Source organism: Cupressus sempervirens, chromosome 9, assembly GCF_028749045.1.
Source record: "Cupressus sempervirens isolate cs-2001-9-10 chromosome 9, ASM2874904v1, whole genome shotgun sequence".
In the NCBI taxonomy this organism is placed as follows: domain Eukaryota; kingdom Viridiplantae; phylum Streptophyta; class Pinopsida; order Cupressales; family Cupressaceae; genus Cupressus; species Cupressus sempervirens.
In genome coordinates, this window is record NC_143126.1 from 514,828,453 (window position 1) to 514,850,442 (window position 21,990).

Consider the following 21,990-nt stretch of genomic DNA (forward strand, 5'->3'; position numbering starts at 1 on the left):
CAGCAGAAAAAGAAAAGATGACAGCAGAGAAGGAAAAGGAGTTGGGAGAAGTCAGAGAGATGATGCAGTCAACCCTAGAGCTTCAGATGGAAGCAAAAGCAGAGTTGAAGATTAGGAAAGAACAGGTCTACAAGTTATAGATGGAGCTGAACGAGTTGAGGACGTGAACGCATCCCTTTGTCTAGTACTTATGCATTGATGTATTATGTTATTTTGAATTTTGTTGTATTGTCGTTCGGAGACGACTTTTCTTTTGGGGGGGATGATGTTGTCAGTAAAATGTATAGTGTAGCCGACGGGTAGAGTAGTATCTGAACGGGGCGCGTGACGCTTGAGTCACCCCTTCGGAAAGGTATATGTACACGTCTGAGATGGACTTTGGAATCATCGTGGTAATGATTGTGATCATTGTAGTCATTGTATTCGGATTGTAATCAGCGAGTGCATATATGAATAAAGTATTTGTTCTGCGTTGAATCGTGTTACACGTGTTAAGCTTTTACCTTGTACGGTAAACAAACATCCGCTGCAAGATGACCAACACCGCTTGGGATCTTTGAATCCTAAATGTCCCAAGAAAAATTGGGTGATGCAATGGCATGCTAGTCATCTGAGTCCCTCCCATCGGGTGAGCCAAATGGAAGTCAAACACCCCTTAAAATATGACAAGAAGGTTGCAATATAAGATGATCAGTGTCAACTTCAATAAGATGATAAGTCTTATGATTATCATTCTAGACCATGAACATCAATTTCTGAGTCTTGGAATCCAATTTGGTATGCTTGGCATTTGGAATCCAAACATAAGTTGTAGAGCCAAAAATGGAAACCTTTAGATGATTGATTTTGTGTGCCCGTCTAGATCAAGCTTCCTGTAGGATCATCTCCTTGGCAACTTGTGTGGGAGATCAGTTTAGAGGATAATATGTAGTATATATTGCTTCTGCCCCAAACTTCTTATGGTCCAACATAGATCAAGCCATCTCAACGACTATATGGTTCCTACACTCAACAACACCATTGTGCTGGAGAAATTGGAAGAATAATATTCTCCTCAATTGTCGGTCCGAAGAGAGATTATCTGATAGCTTGACTCTTTCCTCTAAGCCCTTAAACTTCTCAAACATGCTGAACACCTCTGATTAATGTTGAAGAAAATACATGCATATTTGTTTACTGAAATTATCGACAAAAAACAGAAAATACCTGCACACATTGGTTGATGGAGTGTTTATAGGCCCACAAATATCTGCAGGAACCAACTGCAAGACATTGGATGCTCTTCAAGCATCACCATCTGCAAAATGAAGTACGATGCTGCTTTCCAGCCCGACAGGCTCTGCAAACTCCATGATTCCGATTCTGAATCCAAAGTAATTCAACAACCAGACCCTCCCGAACCAACGAAGAGAGGTAATGCCACTCCTACTATATGAAAATCAGTGCTCTATATCTATTAGTATTAATTGGAGCATGTAAATTCTATAAAGAGGGACATCACATAATTTTATTCTTGTAAGTTCTATGTGAAGATCAGTGCTCTATATCTATTTGTATTATTTATTGAGCTGGGTAGGCATCGCATATGTGTTTGCTTTTAGAAAAGGAGTTGCTGATTAAATTAACATTAATAAATTTTAATTTATAACATGGTTTTATTCGAGCATGTATACAAATGATGGAACAGAGTGAAAAATAGTAGCAATAATATAGTAGTATAACCCTACAGGGTATTTGCGATTTCTCTTTCAAAGTCGTTTTCAGTCAGTTTCTTTGCAAATCAATTCTATTTTTAACTAACTTTATGCCACAACTCTAAAATTGTGTGTTTGTTAATTTTATTGGTTACACATATCTATGTTTTATGTATTCTAATATCTTCATACTGATATTACTGCTTTAGTTTCATTCCGGTCTGTCCTATTTGAGAATTTTTATAGTAATTATGGACCAATACAAATGCTTTTAATACCGTCTTTTGAAATTTTAAGATCTTGAGAAAATAAAAATATAGATACATATATACATGCATACATAGTTACATACATATTATAATGATATATGCTTTTAATCTTCTAAACTCATTTCTACACATGCATACCGTTATTTGGCATTATGTGTGCACATGTATGCTCTAGAGAGATTTATAATATTTATCCTGTCATTGTTGCAATTTTGGACTGAATTTGTATTGTATTTTTATTAAATGAGGTATTTGGTATATAATGGATACCAAAAATTTGTTGAACCAAGAGTTACATTCATGGCATTTTGTGGCCTTTTAGAAAACTGCTATGTCAATGTGATACTATTACGATAATAGATAAGTTTCTATTATTAGTTAACGGTTATCTGTTTGTAATCTATTGTAAATATTAGAATGTTTCTAATATTTAGTTAGTTGTAGTTATTTATTAGCTTTCTTTTAGCTAGAATAGAATATTTCTATTCTTTATGATTGTTTGCCAAGGAAACATTGCTTTATTCTTTTGTATATATAGACCTCTCGGTCTCTATTAATAATAAGCAAGTATTTACAAATTACTTCGTAATGGTATTAGAGCCAATATTTCAATTTTTTTTGAAAAATTTATAATTTATTTTGAAATTATTTGCTAAATTTTTTGAAATTATTTCTAAGGTTTTTCTCAATAGCCCATCTAGGGTTTCCATTTTTTTTTTTTGAGAAATTCATCTATACACTTTTGGTATTTTGGCTAGGGTTTGAGGATCTGCATGCAAATCACATCCATACAAACAAAAACGAAGGTCATTTTCTTTTGCTTGCGATTGATAAAAAACATGCACTCTTTGTACAAAAATCACACCACATATCCCTTGTTTTGGGCTTGATTGACCACCAGAGTTTGCTCACTCTGTTCTTAGGTCGCGTGACCTCTTTGTTCTTTCGGTTTGAAGCCTAACTGCTGTGATTTTTTTTGTTGTTTCCTTGACATCTTTGCAAACTCTTGTGACGCCTAAACAAGCAACAAATGTCTCTGTGAAAAATCAGGCATTTTCTCCATGAAATCGCCATTGTTTCTGCAACATCTTTACCTCCATAGCCGCTGATTAGGGTTTTGTTCGAAAACACTAATTTTTGGGTTCAAATTTTTTTTTGATCTTAAATTCTTAGTGGGTTTTTCGAGAGCTCAATTGGGCTGTCATTTGATTTTTTTAGATGCCTCGTTTTTTTGCTTTGATTTTTGAGCTAGTGGATCTAGGAATCGACATGTTCCGTCTGGGTTTTTCAAGCTCTCTTCTGGGTCACCCTTCAATTTTTTTGGTCTTAATTTTTTGCCTTGAAGAACATGCCTTAATTGAATTTCATGCCTTTTTATTGAAAAACGTGCTATGGCATCTTTGACTAATATTCTACTCGAGGGCAATTCAAAATTCAATGGTCAGAATTATAGCACACGGAAGTAGTGGATACTAGCAATCTTTGAATATTGGTGTTACAAAGGATCCGATTGCCACTGTTACTGATTAAGATACATGGGATCTCAATAACTGGAAGGCGGTAATGCTTCTCAAATTATTTGCCGTTGATGATCAACTCCCTCAGATTCCATTTGACAAAACAACTATCGAGATATCAAAGCATTTGAAGAAACTTCACAAGACATTAGACAAAAGCAGAGCTTTTTTTTTGAAGAACACTCCGTTTTCTATTATCATGGATGAGTGAACATCGCTCCAAGCTCACCTGACTAGGATTTAGGAAATTCGTGATCAGTTGCTTGTCATTGGTCGCAAGATGGAGGAAGAGGACATTGTGGTCATAACCCTCAAAAGTTTGCCCAAGTCCTATGAATATTTTATTGAGACTCTTAACGCCACTTCTACTGGTATTGATCTGAAGTTCACGTATATCTGCACACTTCTGCTCCGGCAAGTTCGGTGGAATCGGTAGCAGTTCCAACTCCACCTCCATAGGACAAGCCTTTGCTGCTAAATCCTTTTAGAACGATCGCTCCAAGCTCACTTGACTAGGATTTAGGAAATTCGTGATCAGTTGCTTGTCATTGGTCGCAAGATGGAGGAAGAGGACATTGTGGTCATAACACTCAAAAGTTTGCCCAAGTCCTATGAATATTTTATTGAGACTCTCAACACCACTTCTACTGGTATTGATCTGAAGTTCACGAATATCTGCACACTTTTGCTTCGGCAAGTTCGGTGGAATTGGTAGCAGTTCCAACTCCACCTCCATAGGACAAGCCTTTGCTGCTAAATCCTTTCAGAAGGACAAAGGCAAGTCTCAACAGTCTTTTGAGCAAAAGTCCTTTGCTCCACCTTCAGAAGGCTCCCAGAAGAAGAATATTCAATGCAACCATTGCCACAAGTTTGGTCACATGAAGGTTGAATGTCGGAAACGCTTAGTTGCCCAATCTAAGCAATTATGATTGCAACCCAAAGCAAATAGTGCAGGTCACATTGAACAAATACAATTTGCCTTTTACGCCTTCATGGCTAAAAGACTTGTAGATCATGTGAAGTCGTCTGCCTGGTACATTGATTCAACTGCCTCTCGACACTTCACCCACTGCAAAGACTGGTTCACTGACTACCACCTTTACTCAGATTTTGTTATGCATGCTAGGCTGGGAAGCAACATCACACACCTTTCACTAGTGGCTATTCATGGCGAGCTTCTCAGGTACTTCAGCTTGTTCATGCCGATATCTGCGACCCTATGCCCACTCCTTCTGTTCTTGGGTCTAGGTATTTTCTGTTGTTTGTTGATGATTTTAGTAGAAAAATATGGGGGTATATTTTCTTAAAAAGAAGTCAGATGCATTTCTTGTATTTCAAAAGTTAAACCTTTAGTTGAAAAAGATTTTGGGAAATCTGTTATTAATCTTAGATCAGACAATGGGGGGGAATTTTGTTCTAATAATTTTTTTAGCTTTTTGGATACTCATGGCATCAAACGCTAGTTAACCACACCCTACACCATAACAAAACAATATAGTTGAATGTTGGAACAAAAGAATTACCTAGATGGCTCAAATCATGCTTGAACACAAACATTTTCAAAAGAAGTTTTGGGCAAAAGTAGTCAACATTGCAACACTGCAATTTATTGTTTGAACCGATCACCCATAGTGGTGATCAAAGTTAAGACTTTGGAAGAGGCCTGGTTAGGTCAGAAGCTCAGAATTAGTCGATTGAAGGTTTTTGGCTCCTTTGCTTTTGTTTGAATCCTTGATGTGTCAAACACCAAGTTGGATGTGAAGAGTGAGAAACTCGTTCTCGTTAGATACGATAGTCTTTACAAAGCTTACCGCTTGATCGACACTGAGACATTTCATCTCTTGTATAGTTGTGATGTTGTCTTTGATGAGCAATGAGGCCCATTCATGCATGTTTCTCTTGTTTCTGATCCAATAGACAAGCCTATGAAGGCTCATGATTTGGGAGTTAGGCTTCCATTAGGTCTACTTGATGGGAGGGTTCCAATAGCTCCTGTAGCTCCAGTTATACCTGTGATCCCTGTACAGACGCCTCCAACTTCTCCTACAAGATCACCTCGATTTGTAGAAGCTTCACTAGAGTTTGATCCAGATTCTTTTGATAAGGAACTTGATCACCAAGCTCCTAATACTAATGTTTGTCGTTCTTCTCTCTGGTCTAAGTGGGAGCCAAGACACTTGCTAATCTTCATTATGATGAGCTCATTGATGGGAGAACTGCTTGGAAAAAGAGCAAACCTACAAAATTTGTTAACTTCACTGTCATGGCTAACATTCACAGTGTATTTGAACCTCAAACATATTCCAAGGCTAAAGGAATTCCATAGTGGGAACAAACCATGACATTTGAACACCAGAGCTTGTTGAAAAATAACACTAGGGTCCTTTTGGATCTTCCAACAGGGAGGAAACACATTGGTTGCAAATGGGTTTACAAAATCAAATACAAATCTAAAGGTTGTTTAACAAAGCTTGTTTAGTTGCAAAGGGCTTTTCCTAGCGTGAGGGCATTGATTATGAGGAGACCTTTGCTCCTACTACAAAGATGAGCACCATCTGATTAGTCATAGATATAGCAACACAGTTTGGCTGGAATGTCCATTAGATGGACGTCAAGAGTGCTTTCTTGAATGGTGATCTCCACGAAAAGGTCTACATGACACAACCTCCTAGTTTCAAGGTTGTTGGTAAAGAACATCAGGTTCTCAAATTGGTCAAAGCTCTATGGCTTCAAACAGGCCCCTCAAGCTTGGTACATAAAAATTGATAAGTACCTTAGTGATCAAGGCTTCAAGAGGAGTTCTTCAGGCTCAAATTTGTACATCAAGACTACTAGCAGTGACATCATCCTTCTGGTTATTTATGTGGAGATGATTTGATCATCACTGGCATTTCAACCTCTTTGATTCAAGGAATTAGACAAAATTTATGCCAGTCTTTTGATATGACTGACCTTGGGTTCATGCATTATTTCCTAGGTGTTCAAGTTTGGCAACATACTTTTGGTATATTCATCTCTCAGTCCAAATATGCTAGGGCTCTATTAGACCAATTCCGTATGTAGGATTGCAAGCCGACATCTACACCCATGGAGAAAGATCTCAAGCTATCCGCCAAGTCCGATTCTCCTCCTGTTGATGATAGTACATACAGGTAACTAGTAGGCAGCCTCATCTATCTCTCTGCTACTAGGCCTTATATTAGCTTCATAGTCAACTACATCTCATGCTTTGTGACAACTCTCAATGCTGATCATTGGATGAGAGCAAAGCGTGTGCTTTGCTATGTGAAGGGTACTTCAAATTATGCAGTTCTTTACTCTTGAAGTTATAATCCTTAACTTAGGGGGTTCACAGATTCAGATTGGGTAGGCTTTGTTGACGATAAAACATCAACTTCTGGATATGTGTTCAATCTGGTATCAGGTGCTGTGACATGGAATGCAGAGGGACAATCAAGGCAGGTTGTGAAGCTGTTTGGCTTTGTCAGATGCTTGGGGATATGCAGATGTCACTAGCATGATCAACCACTTTGTTTGTCGATAACGAAGGCATTATCAAGTTAAGCATGAAATCTAGTCTTCCATGAACGAACCAAGCATATGGATGTTCAATGTCACTACATACGACAACTGGTTGAAGACGAGACAATACACTTGCATGATGTTCCTACCATGAATCAGATTGCAGACATTCTCACCAAGCCTCTTGGTCTTGATAAGTTTGTCAAATTTAGTGAACAACTTGGTGTTGTGGATAGATTAACCATTAAGGGAGGGTATTACAATAATAGATAAGCTTCTATTATTAGTTAATGGTTATCTGTTTTTAATCTATTATAACTATTAGAATGTTTCTAATATTTAGTTAGTTGTAGTTATCTGTTAGCTTTCTTTAGCTTTCTTTTAGCTAGAATAGAATATTTCTATTCTTTACGATTGTTTCCTAAGGGAAGATCGCTTTATTCTTTTGTATATATAGACCTCTCGGTCTTTGTTAATGACATGCAAGTATTTACCAATTATTTCGTAGTAGATACAACTAATTTGTATTTTTACAAGTGGCATTCATCATCGTGTATCAATTGTGAAGGATGCTATTTACCATTAAAAGGTTGGTTTTGCTTTAATTAAATTATTATAGTATCATAGGACGTGTAAGGCTTCCATGGGTCACGACCATATCCCTTATATTAATTACGATGTTTATTTGATAGGTGAAACAAAGTTTGTCAACAAGGTCTTCCATTGAAAAGACATGAATTTGTTCTGACAATTGGAATTGAGAATATTTGCACTGATCAATATACTAAGAAAGTTTTGATAATTTCCATGATGAGTGTCCATTTGATATACAAAGAGATCCAACTACATGACTGTTGCATGCTAAAAAACCAGTTTATTCTGACCTAATCAGGCTATCTTGTACATTTAGGTTTTTGCTATCACAGGCTAGAAAATGAATAGGGGAAATGGCTATAAATGAAATATTACATGAGATCAGTGGATTCATGACCCACAAATCTGCAGTTAGACTCAATTTATGGGTAAATCACTATGTTCCTCCAAGTTTTCGAGACAGTTATGGGTTTTTGGAGTGACATTTTTTTGGCAATTTTGGGGGACTGTGGAGGGGGGGGGGAGATGGAAAACAAGGACTGTTATATATATATATATATATATATATATATATATATAGGGATATTTTAAAATATACACTGAAATTTGCAAATATACATGTCATTCATATGAAACTAAGCTCAAAGCATGTCATTTAAACATTATAGAACTTTAACATACACCATTTGAATGCCATCTAGGAAATAATAACCAATTTCAGTACTCAATTGTCAATATGGATATCAATATGTCAAGAAAAAATATTTAAATATAAGTTTAGCAATGAACAATATCATAAAAATCTGAGAATCTAAATATGCTCAAAGGCTAGAGGGCTGCCATAAAGTATCAATGTATCATCATCATGTTCAATTTCAACTTACAAAACAAAATATAGAAAAATGAAGCAGACTGCTGCTCATATTTTGCCTTTTCCACCATGGCATCAACATCAGAGTCCTCCTCACTATCATCCTCCACACGAAGCATAGTTTTTAGTTAATGGAACCCCAACCAATCCTGATGCTGTGTCATCCTTATCTATTTGGGCCACATCCGTAGGCTCAACATCCAATTGCAAAGCTGGTGTCTGTCTATAGTATGGAGCCTGACGATCCGTAAGTTGAAGAGCGTGATGCACTGTCACTAGCTTCTCCGTTCTTTTAGAGGTAAGTTTGTTCCTCTTGATGGATTGGATAAATGAAAAATATGTGGACCAATTCCTCTCTGCAGTTGAGGAACTAACAACCTGTGCAAGGAGGCAAGTGGCAAGTGCTTTTAACTCAAGTGTATCTCTCCCATGCTAGGTCCACCATCTAATAGGATCTCTCTGTGCCAAAACCACTCTATACTTGCTTGTGGCTTACCCAAGTTTGGGCCAGGAAAGTTGGTGAAGTCAAGGAATTGTGCACAAAGAGTAGAGGCCTCTTGAGCTGAATACATTTTATCAATGGCTCATGTGAAGCTATCCAATACCTTGGGATTATCACATGGGAGGTCTTTTCCACCCAACTATGCATACCATTTGGTATTTAGAGCAAGTGCTGCTATATGAAGCAGGGTATTCATCATGTTCCATCTCCATGTCACAATAGGCCTAATATGCTCCTCATAAAACTCCAATGTATGATCCTTTGCTTCAACAATTTTCTTCATCTTCCCTAATATGCTGGTCAATAGTCTCATATATTTCTCTCCCATACTAGGAGCGTCAGTATCAACATATCTAATGACATCTACAATAGGTGCTATGACAGAGCAAATGTATCTGCAAGATGCAAACAAAAACTAAAATCAGAATTACAAATTTTAAAATTTTAAGATTATTGGTATTAAAATCAGCATGCAAAAGAATAACTTAAAATTTAAAAATCAGCAACTTACCTCATTGTGGACCACCAACTCTCATCAAGGATTCTTTGCTTATCTGCTTTTCCTTCAAAGGACTTAGAATTGGACCATCATCCCCACTTTGGATTAACCACCATCAATTGAAGGGCCTCATACACCTCAATCATCCTCTTCATCAAGATGAAGTGTGTGCAATACCTATGGAGACAATTCTATAGCAAAATAAAGTTAAACATTAATGATTAAAAACATCACATGTAAGTTTGTAACAATTATAAATGAAAATAAACTTAAAGCAAACTACAATTAAAATTGATATGCCTTGTCGCGGCTGGTTTGAGGAACTCCTTAGCGAAGGACCTGAATAGAGTGAGTGTGGTGGCTGCATATAAACATTTGCACTTGTCTAGCTTCTATCACTACTTGTTTTAGCCATTCAATCTTCCCTATGCCCTTCAATGCATTTTTCAAGGCATGAAGACAAGGGGTCCAAAAGATGTGCCTATAAGCACCCTCTATCATTAAACCGGCTGATTTGCACACAGTTGTAAACTCAGTGATAACTTGTAGTACACTAGCCGACCCAACCTCTTCTATGGCATCTCTCAAAATGGTGAACTAAAAGTCTGCATCCTTCATCTTTCGTGAGCAATCTATGACTTTCAAAAAATAAGAGCTAGCAGGGGATGTGACAATGATATTGATGAGTGGCCGATGTCTAACATCGGTCCACCCATCCATCACAATAGAGCAGCTCGTCCTAACCCAAGTACGTTTCATATCCTCAATCAACAAAGCAACCTTGGAGTACTCTTCGTCTAGGATGGTGGTTTGTAGATTATGCTCATTAGGGGGTGCAAATGAGGGATTCGTATTCAATATATCTTTCACCATTTGTTTAAAATAAATGGAACAGGTTGCATGATATGGGATACCATTAGCAACAAATAATCTACCAATGGATGCTTCACACTTTTCCTTTGCTTGTGTATTAAACATACTTTCCACTGAGCTGTTCTCACCACTACTCATCTTTCTCTTCCCTCTAGACCTAGTAGGGCTGCCAAAAGTACCAATGGCGGATGACATATGCCTAGATGATTGTGATTAAATAGATGGTGACGTCACTATTAAAATTTACCACTCCATTTCAGCGTCTAAGTGCAATCTTTGGCATTCTTATCTCTATTCATTAGTCAAGTTAGGACAAGCTTTGACTCCATGGCATGCAACACTTAAAAAGTGTGACTTCACCCTTGTATAGCTGCCCCTAAAATCATTAAGACAAACATGACAATTCCACACCCTAGTCCCTTTTGAATTCTTTTTATCTTTTGGCCTACGTGTGACATATCGGGGAAGGGGTTTTTTTTCCTATTTAAAGGACCCTTTGAAAAATCCTTCATGATGGTGGAAGGGCATTTAAACAAATCGGGTTTAGGATCAACTCTTTTCCTAGACCCATTACTAGCAATATCACCCCCTACCACATTTTCTTCCTCATCACCAGTACTACTAGTACTCCCACTGCTGCTCATTGTGCTTTGTTTTGAGATTTAAATTTGCAATGGAAATATTTAAATATGAGCTGAAACAATGAAAAAAATTAAAAAAATCAGACTTTCCAAGTTGCAAATCTATTTAAAAATGAAAAATGGGAGTATAAAGAGTTTCATACTTGGTGCACAAAAAAAGATGCTTAAACCCCCGCTCAAGCTATTGGAAGCAAAAAAATCACCTCCTCTTCTTGCAAAATGAAAACCCCAGCGAGCTGTAACACATTCCAACTTCACAAGCAAAACCAAATAAATGACAAAACAACCATAATGTGGTCTTTTAAAAACTTTTAGGGCATTTGGAGAGGTAGGGATCACCTGGGCGACCAAGTTGGAGTAAAAAAGTTTATGTTTTTTGTATTGAAAAAATTGGGGGCAACCGACTGTCCTCGGTACTGTCGGCGGACACCTAGACTCCCCCTTTCCATACCAAGGATGGCTTGCCGTCCTCTTTTTTCCTCCCAGGCATCTCAAGTACTAGGGACGTCTCCTAGTTTTTTTGCTCATTTGGGGATGGCAAGGGGACGTCCCATGACCATCCCCCTGTCCCAAGAACGTCCCTGTCTTGGAAGCATGGGTTTTTTAGGTTGGGAGGCATCCCCAAGGTACGTAGGTAAATCAGCAATACAGAACTCAGTAAGCATCCAGAAGTATAGAATCTCAAAATAGTACTAGAAATTTCTTGCTTCTTCTGTAGATGACTGCTCATAATACACACATTAAAAATTTGCATTGTGATTTCTTGATTATCTCTGTGTGATAAAGTTTAATGTTGTTATATGATTGGCAATCTTTGCCCTTATTTAAATCCCTTCTAATTTAAATTTTAAATTCATCTTTCTTTTGCCTTTATTGTAGGTTATTGTAATGACTATATCTGTAGCGATATTCATAGCTGCTGTTATAGCATTAGGTGCTTTGATATCTGTTAAGCCTTTAGATGATCTGGGCTACCATGGCTGGAATAGAGACCAGGACAACTTCAGCACTCCATACACATCATCCTTTTACTTGGGTTGGGCAATTGCATCAACTTTTGCTTTAGTGGTTACTGGTGTTTTACCAGCAGTTTCATGGTTTGCAACTTACCGCTTTTCTCTGTCATCAGCTATTTGTGTTGGAATTTTCACGAGTAAGTCCCAAAACTGTCAATTTGATGGATTGATATTAATTCAGCTTAGTAAGAGTGCTTTTCTTCTTTTTTAAACTATGTATTGAAATGCAATTTCTTACAAATTGCTTGGCCTGCGTAGTTGTTCTTGTTACCTTCTGTGGAATATCTTATCTGGGAGTTGTACAGTCTCGGGATGGGCAAGTTCCAGCCAAGGAGGATTTTCTTGCTGCTCTGTTGCCATTGGTGTGCATTCCTGCTGTTCTCTCACTGTTCTGTGGCATGTATAAATGGTAGGTCAATCTGCTTGTATTTTATCTTCAAATGTACTCTTTGTCTTTATATTGTGAACTTTATCTACAAGCCAGTCAAATCTTTGCAGGAAGGATGATAGCTGGCAGCTTTCACGTGGAGTCTACATGTTTGTTGGTATGGGTGTGTTTCTTTTACTAGGTGCAATAACGGCAGTAATAGGTACTGTTAACCCATGGATGGTGAGTAATTTGTTTTAAAATTCTAAATTTTCATGTTATCTTAATATTGACTTCTTGAACTTGAAAGTTTGTCATGTTTTTGTTCTAATTTTCTGCTGCTCATGGATGGTTCAGGTTGGAGTTACATTTTTACTACTTCTACTACTTCTAGTTCTTGCCATTGGTGTTATCCATCATTGGGCTTCAAACAACTTCTATTTGACACGTGCAAAGATGTTTGTAGTTTGCATGGCACTGTTTATACTTGCTTTAGCAGCTTTTCTCGTTGGATATTTAGCAGGTTGTGTGAGATCTTTTACCAAGTATCTGTTTTATTGTTCACTTCCTAAATGTGTGCAATTCTTGCTTCACAATTCGTACCTTAAAATTGTGCCCGATATGCCTACTATCTGAACAAATGGATTGATTTATTTTCTAACATGGATCTGTCTTTTATAGTACTTGTAGAAAACCACAACTATAATCTATATGGCAGTAGGAGCCTACTTATTTAGTTATTCTAGCCATAATATAATCATATGCAGATCAGTCAATATAACTGCCGCTTCTCCCTTTGTCATATATGTGCAATGTTTGCACACATGTAAGGTATACATGCCCACAACATATGCATGTGTAAATAAACACACCCTGTATACGAGTTCTATAGTATGGTTAATTATCCAAACTTCCATTCCCCATGGTGACGAGTGGCAACATTTTCATAGCATCTAAATATGAGTTGTTTAGAATGTTTTTGGAGATCAAAAGTTTTTCTATATTCTAGTCCTTGCAAACACTTTCTGCTGGCAAGTATAAAGAACCTAAATGGATTTTATCTTTTCTGTGCTGTTTCCTAAAATTCGCCTTTGGTAATAGATATTTTGGCAAATTTTAAATTTATTTCATAAGACATGCTTTTGTGACTAGGCTAGTGTATAGAAAAAGTTGAGCATCTGTTCTACCTATTAACCACTCAACCTTTTAATAGTGGGGCCAGTTTAAGAAATGGATGGAGCTATGCAAAATTATTTTGAAAGATTTGTGTTTTAATGACTGAAGAATTTTGCTTAATGTTCCCACACAAGCATATTTTCTAGAGTTTATACCGATTTTTATGCTATTTTTGTGGGAAATTGGCTCTCATGTCCTGCATTTTATTTTAATGAAATGCAATATGGTATTACAGCATGATGTCATGGAACTATTGTTAAATCTGAGCATGTTCTCTGTATACAGATGAGCCATTTGTTGGTGCATCTGTTGGCTACTTTTCGGTCCTTTTTCTTCTTGCAGGCCGTGCTTTGACCGTAAGTTTCTGTTCACACTTTTACTAACTTTTTAATTCTATCACATTATCTAATGGTTTCTCAAATTGATATATCTGACTACTATTTGTGAACATGCCACACATGGTTTATTTGCCATGCTTTGGTTTTTGTATTCAAAAGATTAGATCCCAAGTTGGCTATCGATTATGGTTATGTTTTCTTTACCTGATTTCTGATCTGATTTCAGGTTCTTCTTTCACCTCCTGTGGTGGTCTATTCGCCCAGGGTGTTTCCTGTATATGTTTATGATGCACATGCAGATTCTGCTAAGAATGTCAGGTTGGTTTAATGGATACCCTTTGCTGTCTAAGAAATGTCTTAGCCTATTGTGCAGGTTACATTTTTAGTCAATTCAGGTCAGATAATTGGTTGAAGTGCTTCCTTTGCTCCCCCCCTCCTATATATGAGCTACTAAATTTAATGTCAGAAATTCAGATATTAATAGTTGTTTGTTTGTTGTATTTTAGTGCTGCATTGTTATTACTCTTTGGGATTGCATTGGCAACGATGGGTTGGGGTGTTGTTGCAAGTCTGGAAATATACCCGCCATTTGCAGGAGCTGCTGTTTCTGCCATTACTCTTGTTGTGGCATATGGATTTGCTGTTTCACGTCCATGCTTAACAATGAAGGTGATCTCAATTATTAATTTGTGTGATAATTGCATCCTGTGGGATGTTTTTTCCATTTTTAACCTTTCTCATTACGAATCATTCAAAACCTTTAGGGATAGAATGGCTTGTCATTTGTTTGCGATTGATTTTGTTTTCACTTTGACTTCAATGTGTATTTGTTTGATTATAGATGACAGAGGATGCTTTAAATTTTCTCAGTAAAGAAACAGTTGTTCAGGCCATTGCTCGATCTTCTACAAAGGTAGGTTTTCCATCAATGGCAAAGACCTCTAATTTCATAAATATTTTGCCCCAAAGAGTTTGTTTATTTAATTTTATAAACAGGTAATGATTTCAGGTCTCACCAAATCTGGCATTCTCCCATTATGTTTGGTTTGCAATCTTTCTAGGATTTTAACTATTTTCTCCATATACCAGACATCAAATTCTGTTTTACCTTTTCTCCACATATAAGATCAGAAAAACAAAAATACGAAACTATTTTATTACTAATAATAAATATCAAATAAATATCAACTGTCCACTTCATAGCCTGCTAAATATTATAATCTTTTTAAATTTCAATGTTAATACTTGCATGAGTTGAAAAACTATCCAACTGGAAGCTACATGACACAAACAGGAAACCCAAATTAGACCCAAAAGATGACTAGATCACTCCTGCGGCAAACAATAAACAGAAGGGTATATTCCATGCCTCGTTCCTATTGCAAATGTGATGGACACATACTGCTTACACCTGTCATTCACTACATACAAGGCATAACTCAAAGTAATGACATTGCTACAGTAGAAGGAGAGGATGTCAATCTTTAAAGGTGGAAAATCTTCTGCAAATAAGTTATAAACTTTAGCAAGTGCATTCCATTCATTCATGTCATGGTTTTCAATTGAGGATAAACTTAAATAGTTCCATCCCTTCAAAAAATCCTTTATTTTGCCCTCTATCAGTAGAGCATATTGACCTTTGCAAATTGTCTTTTCCAGTTAAAAATTTCTTGCAGCACTGATTGGAATTCTGCAATGAGACTGGTTGCCTTTTTCAATGTATTAATTGCTGTTAAGTTTTCACAAATTTCCCTCTATGTTAAGTTATGGCATCCTTCAAACCACACGGCTGTCATTCCTGTTCATAGAGCCTAGCATTCACTTCAGAGTAGTTTCCCTTGTTTGCCAAATGCCAAGCTCCATTGTATATAGTGGCACCAGAAGATTCGCAGAGTCAAAACACATTTCCAGCCCCTGCTATACCAGGATTGCCTTGTTAAAACTGTATTGTACTCTAATTATATATCTTTTTATGAATTTGAGGAAATGGAGATAACTATTTGTTAATTTGTTTTCTTTGGTCTTGTAGTAAACTTACAATTAGCCACTCTCTATTATCATGGTTTCTCCGTTTTTGAATAATTGATGGTATAGTAATAGGAAATCTTTTGAAATATTGATTTCAAATTCTTATGTATGCTTTTATTTCTATGTTATATTTTCTATTACATTGTTTGCATCTTATGTGGAAGTGTTTTTTAATAGCTGTTTTTATCTAAACTGCTGGTCGTCTACACGAATATGGTCTTAACTTATTTATCTAAACAACCGGTATTTAGAACTATTCAATTCACTCATGATTTACAGTTTTCAAGCGAGAGATTAAGATTGTTTGCGAGTGCTTGGTATGCCGGATTTCTGATAAATGCAATTTAATTTATTTTATGGCAAAACAGGCCAGAAATGCTTTATCAGGTACATATTCAGCACCACAAAGGTCTGCAAGTTCTGCTTCCCTTTTAGTTGGAGATCCAGCTGCTAGTAGAGACAGGGCTGGGAATTTTGTGCTTCCAAGGGCAGATGTTGTGAAGCTTCGGGAACGCTTAAGGAATGAGGAAGCTGCTGCAGGTGTAGTATTTTGTATGCCAAAACTGACCTTGACATACCGGCATGAAGCATCTTCTGAAGTGGGATACAGACGAAAAATGTGTGCTCATGCTCGCATCTTGGCATTGGAAGAAGCTATTGATACTGAGTGGGCATACATGTGGGATAAGTTTGGGGGCTATGTGCTTCTGTTGCTTGGTTTAGCAGCAAAAGCCGAAAGAGTCCAGGTTAGTTTTCATTATGCAAGAACACACTTTTTTCTACTCTATACAAAGGGTATTTTGGACATGAGTCATAATCTTCTGTAAACACATTTTGCAGGATGAAGTTCGTCTGCGGCTATTCCTGGATAGCATTGGTTTTTCAGATCTGAGTGCTAAGAAAATCCAAAAATGGTTGCCTGAAGAGCGCAGGCGTTTCGAAATGGTTCAAGAAAGGTGTTTATCTATATCACCTGGATACATTCCCAAATGTTCATCAACTTTATTAATCTTGCAATTATTATAGCTGCTATTAAAACCATAATTTGAATTTCCTTCAGTTACATCCGTGAGAAAGAGATGGAGGAAGAATTGCTGATGCAAAGGAGAGAAGAGGAAGGGAAGGGAAAGGAAAGACGGAAAGCTTTACTGGAAAGAGAAGAACGAAAATGGAAAGAGATTGAAGCCTCTTTTATATCGTCTATTCCAAATGCTGGAAGCAAAGAGGCAGCAGCAATGGCGGCAGCTGTACGGGCGGTTGGTGGGGATGCACTTTTGGATGATGCAGGAGCGCGTGAGCAAGTTTCTAGCATTGCACGCCGTATTCTCACAGCACAGATGGCTCATCGAGCTGAACAGGTCTGTTTTATATTGCAAAATCCACATAATAGATAGGGGTCTCTGTAGTTTCTTATTGTGCTGAGAATACACATACATGTGATCCTGGGTCTGTGTATGTATACACGCTTTCTTCCATTCTGTCAGATTCTTGGTTTTGTTTTCTTAAAGCCTGAGAAATAATATTATGGAGCATTGATGGGGAAACATTTACTGTTTTTTCTTGGGTGGCTGCAACACATGTGATAGACATATAAGCCTATCAATTAGCTTAATATTTGAAATCTCTAAATTTTGGTAGTTATTTTCTATTGTAAAATTGTTACAAAAAATCCATCATACTTTAGTATTTGAGGTATGGTCTCAGGCATGGTACATCCATGTCACAGTTGATGAGTTTTTTTCAAAAGCGGAAAATTATGGTTACCATTGGTAAGGTGAAGTCAAAGGGAGACTGAACTTCTAGTACAGGTTCAATACTATGTTATTCACAGTATAGATAATTTTGGGAATGATTTTCATTTAATATTTTCAATTGTCTCTGAGAGTTTGGTACATGAAAAGTACATGTGATAAATGTTTTATGTGGACAATAAGGAAATACTTGAAATGATGTATTCACAAATATGACAATATCAATTTTTGAGTGATATAGGAATCTCATACATTTTGATATAGCTGAAAAATTTGGATTTTGATTCATGAATTTTCTTTGTTGCTGGTTCTGGTTTGCATTCAGGTTTGGAGGTTTTTGCCAACTTTTTTTAATGTTGGATTTGTCTGTACAAAAGCATGCCTACATTCATATAGTATATACATTTGTTTTTGTTGCACCAAAGATATCTCCACGAGATAATCGAGTGCCCAACCCACCTTATCTTGGACCGACTTTCTGCCTAAGTTGCTGATTCGGATTCAGGGACAGATTAGGGTTCAAGAATCCAATTTGTGGTTTCATGATTTTTTCCCCATTATGATTTGTATGGATTCGCGTGTGTAAATATATATATATATATATATATATTAGATATGAATTAAATATTAAAAAAAGAAGAGAAATATTCATAATTGTACAACTAATTTTTTTCATTATATGAATCTATGACCCTTGATTGTTGATCAATGTCAAATGTCAAAGACACATTATGATTCAAAAGAAAAACATGACAATGAATTACCGAATTACAAAATGAAAATTCAAAATCTACTTCTATTAAGTTTGGACCCACATATTCTAATTTTGGTCCGTGGGTAACTAGAGATCCAAGCGGATTCATGCTAGAATCCTCCTAGTCCGTGTGGATTCGTGCCTGATCCATTTGGACCCGATTTGAACTTGAGTCCGATTTGTCACCCAGTTGCATGAATCCGGTAACGTTACTTTCTGCTAAGTTGGGGTTGGGAATGGGTGAGTTGGAGTTGGGTTGAGACTAATCCTCCGGGGATGCATTGAGCCCCCTGTAAGACAAGTGCATCGGATGAGTCCGGGCTTTGGGGTTGAATGTGAGACCATTGGGGAGCAAACCCAATGCCCAAGTCAAACCCGCTATATACATATAATGCAAACACATATATCTGTGTCTGTAAAAAGTATTATTAATATGAGGCAGTATACATATTTCTTAGTGTTTTTAGTGTTAAGAAATAGTTGTGAGCCTAATACAACATCAATATAGTAAATATGCAAGACAAATTTAAAAGTGAAATTAATTTGACCCAATTATAGTGGCTATATGAGGCAGGGACAAGAGTTGGGGTGAGAAGACAAAGCATATTGAATAGTAATATTGTATTTAGGCTGGGTTTAGAGATAATTAGTGCTATCTCATTTAGTGTTTGGATTTGATTTTGGGTCTGAATCTAACAATAGTGTGTGTTGAAGTTTGTAGCTGCGATAGAGATCTTCATCTCTGATTTTATGAGATAGAAATATGTTTGTTATGACCGTTATGGTCATCTTCAGCTGAAAGAGATATTTATGATTATATTTAAGTTAATATTATGTATAAGGACATGTGATATGTCATGCGAAGCGGCATGTGTATGGAAATGTGAAGTGTTGTATATGTGGAAATATGAAGGGTCTTATTTTTTGGGACTCAAAGAGACTGTCGTGTGAAAGATGAAGAGTCTTATGCAATCTATTTGTATGATTGCTTGCTTTATTGTAATAAAGTCAAGTAAAAGCTTTGTACTCAAACATTTTGATTATCAATAAAAGTGATATATCGTTGGTGTGGCTGGGTTTTTCCCTTCAAGTGGAAGGGTTTTCTTAGGATAAAGCTTTTGAGTCTTCTGAGTACCTTCTTTGTTGCTGTTTATCTAATTTCTGGGCAAAAACATTAACATGGTATTAGAGCCAGGTTAGTTTTTTAAGGATTTTTGTCATCATCTGTTGATTAAAAGGTTATATGTTTAGTTTTGCATATAATCTCTCATTTGGAGAAAACATGGCTCCATTTACAACAAGCGCTAATTTGATTCTTGAGAAATACTTTTTGCATGCGACCACCATCGTTCTCACTAATATCGAGTTGCTCAACTCTTGCATAAGATTGCCATTTCATATTTGTGGATGTCTCTTATGATGTATATTATAGCTGCCATCTCAAGCACTTTCATTTGCCTAGAGATGGATATGTCTGGTGTTTTCACACTTGCAGATTTTTGGAAGTCGAGCATGATTAGGAATTGGAAAGGGGGGTGTAACAATAGATTTTTTGTATTTGTGTGCTTTGAGAAATTCATTTTGATAGATGCTGTGATTATTATAGGCTAATCATTACTTGGTCAGTCATTCATCAACAGGTAAAACAATGTCATCAGTTTTTCTCATGAGTAGCTATTTTTTTAAGAACCTTCATTTGATTCTTCTATTCTCACGAAGGTCAGAGCATGAGATTTCTTCCTTAGTGGATGAGATTACTCAAAATACTGCAATCACTGGTTATGGTTTGACCACCTGTTATGACTGATCTTGTCGAAAATTTCCTTGATTGCCTTGGAGGGTGAATCATGTTGTTCTACTCCCGATGTATCAGTTCTCTTTCTCAATCTTTTGGGTTATATTTGTTTTTATATATTTGTTATCGATTCTTTCTGGTTCTTGTTGGCATTGATTTTATCTGTGTTTTTTTTGGAACCAATCAAGGCCTTTGGATAAAGTATCTCCCGCTGAGAGTAATTGCATAAAGTGGGAGTTATTTGTCGGGTTTTGCATAGGAGTTGCAGGATAGCTAAGTCGCAAAGGTTATTCATCTCCAACTTGTCAACTTGATGTTGCGGATGTAATGATAGTAGGTTTGACTCCAGTTGCCCTATGTTTTTTGTTTCGACAGTTTTTTAAGCTTGTCGTAAAGGTATGTCTCTTTATCTTTACCTATTGATATCATCTGTCATTTTATTTATTTTTGGAGTCTTTCAAAGTTTTAGTTGTCATGACTTGGCATTGTCTTTTCTTTATGCCCCTCAAGTTCTTCTATCGTCAATTTCTTCTCTTCTATTATCAACATTAAATCTTTATTGTACCTTGCCACTATGAGTGGTGTTTGAAATTTTTAATTGACGTTTGGATATAGTTTGTATTTATTTGCTTCATATTGGCTGGCTTTTGCATATTCCATGATCAAGCACTTCATTTTTACAGTGTGTAATTCTTTGATATGTCATGGAGCAAATCTTTAGATGCTACGGTGGTTGTATTCCCTATCTACACTAGGAAAGAGATTGAAGGCATTTAATAGAGATTCAAAATAGAGGGGAATACATAATTAATTAGTTGTTTGGTAAAAATTTGGCTTGACTCTTGAATAATTAGAATCTTGTCAGAGTTTTTTTTAAAATTTTGAAAGAGATTCTCATGACAAATGTATGTATGAGATTATAAGATGGCATTTGTTGCTTGGTAGTTAGTGGAGTGCCAAGGAAAAGGCCCAATAATAAAGCTGAGAATGATTGTTGTTCAAGGGATCAAAGTTATTTTGCATGTCAGAGGTCTTCTGATAAGTAATAGGTATTTGGCGTGCTTGCAATGTACACATGAAATCAGTGAAGGGAATTGATGATTTTGATAACCTTCGCAAGCATCTTATAGAGGCTATTCAGTTTATAGTTGTGAACATGGTGGCAAACAAGTAGCTCAAACAAAGCCAACCTTCTTGAAAAGGAGAGACCATGGTTATCTTCTACTGGCATCTACTCTTCTGTTTCTAGATATAATGCAGCTGCACGATTCTGCAATGGTGCTAGTTTGCATTATTTATGTATTTTGCATGCTGAGATTCTTCTTGAGGAAAATTAGCAAAAGAGAACTCATTTTGAATATTGATCATAAACTGGTATGTGCATTTTTGTATAATGGGTTTATCTCTCTTGGTTGCAGGACTAGAATGCAACAAGAAGTTATGAGATGAGGTGATATTATGAACATGATGATGTTTCTTTTTAATAATTCATATTTGTGTTTAGAGGGAGCTTGCGATTTAGAGGGAGATGTTTAGTTTCAGAGGGAGGTAACCTCAACTATCTTATTGTGACTGTCCTTGCTGAGAGGGAGTCTCTGTTATTAAAGTTGTCCTTGCTGAGAGGAAGTCTCTATTAAGCGAAAATCGCAAATGTCCTAGTTGAACGGGAGTCTCTATTATTAAGATTGTCCCTACTGAGAGGGAGTCTTTGTTAAGAGCAATCTCAATTGTCCTTGCTGAGAAGGAGTCTCTGCTAAGAGAAAATATTAGTTGTCCCTACAGA

At 36.7% G+C, this 21,990-nt stretch overlaps 1 protein-coding gene across 2 annotated transcripts in view; it reads left to right on the top strand.

Moving 5' to 3' along the window:
- LOC149539617 (calpain-type cysteine protease DEK1-like) overlaps nt 1-21,990 on the top strand; it is a 122,357-nt gene that overhangs the window by 49,015 nt on the left and 51,352 nt on the right. For both annotated transcript variants that reach the window (XM_089800844.1, XM_089800845.1), the window contains exons 11-21: nt 11,862-12,135; nt 12,257-12,407; nt 12,497-12,608; nt 12,723-12,888; nt 13,827-13,897; nt 14,106-14,197; nt 14,386-14,548; nt 14,721-14,792; nt 16,276-16,653; nt 16,748-16,863; nt 16,968-17,265. In XM_089800844.1, coding sequence (XP_089656970.1) covers nt 11,862-12,135; nt 12,257-12,407; nt 12,497-12,608; nt 12,723-12,888; nt 13,827-13,897; nt 14,106-14,197; nt 14,386-14,548; nt 14,721-14,792; nt 16,276-16,653; nt 16,748-16,863; nt 16,968-17,265 — 1,893 coding nt within the window. The remainder of the gene's footprint in view (nt 1-11,861; nt 12,136-12,256; nt 12,408-12,496; nt 12,609-12,722; nt 12,889-13,826; nt 13,898-14,105; nt 14,198-14,385; nt 14,549-14,720; nt 14,793-16,275; nt 16,654-16,747; nt 16,864-16,967; nt 17,266-21,990) is intronic.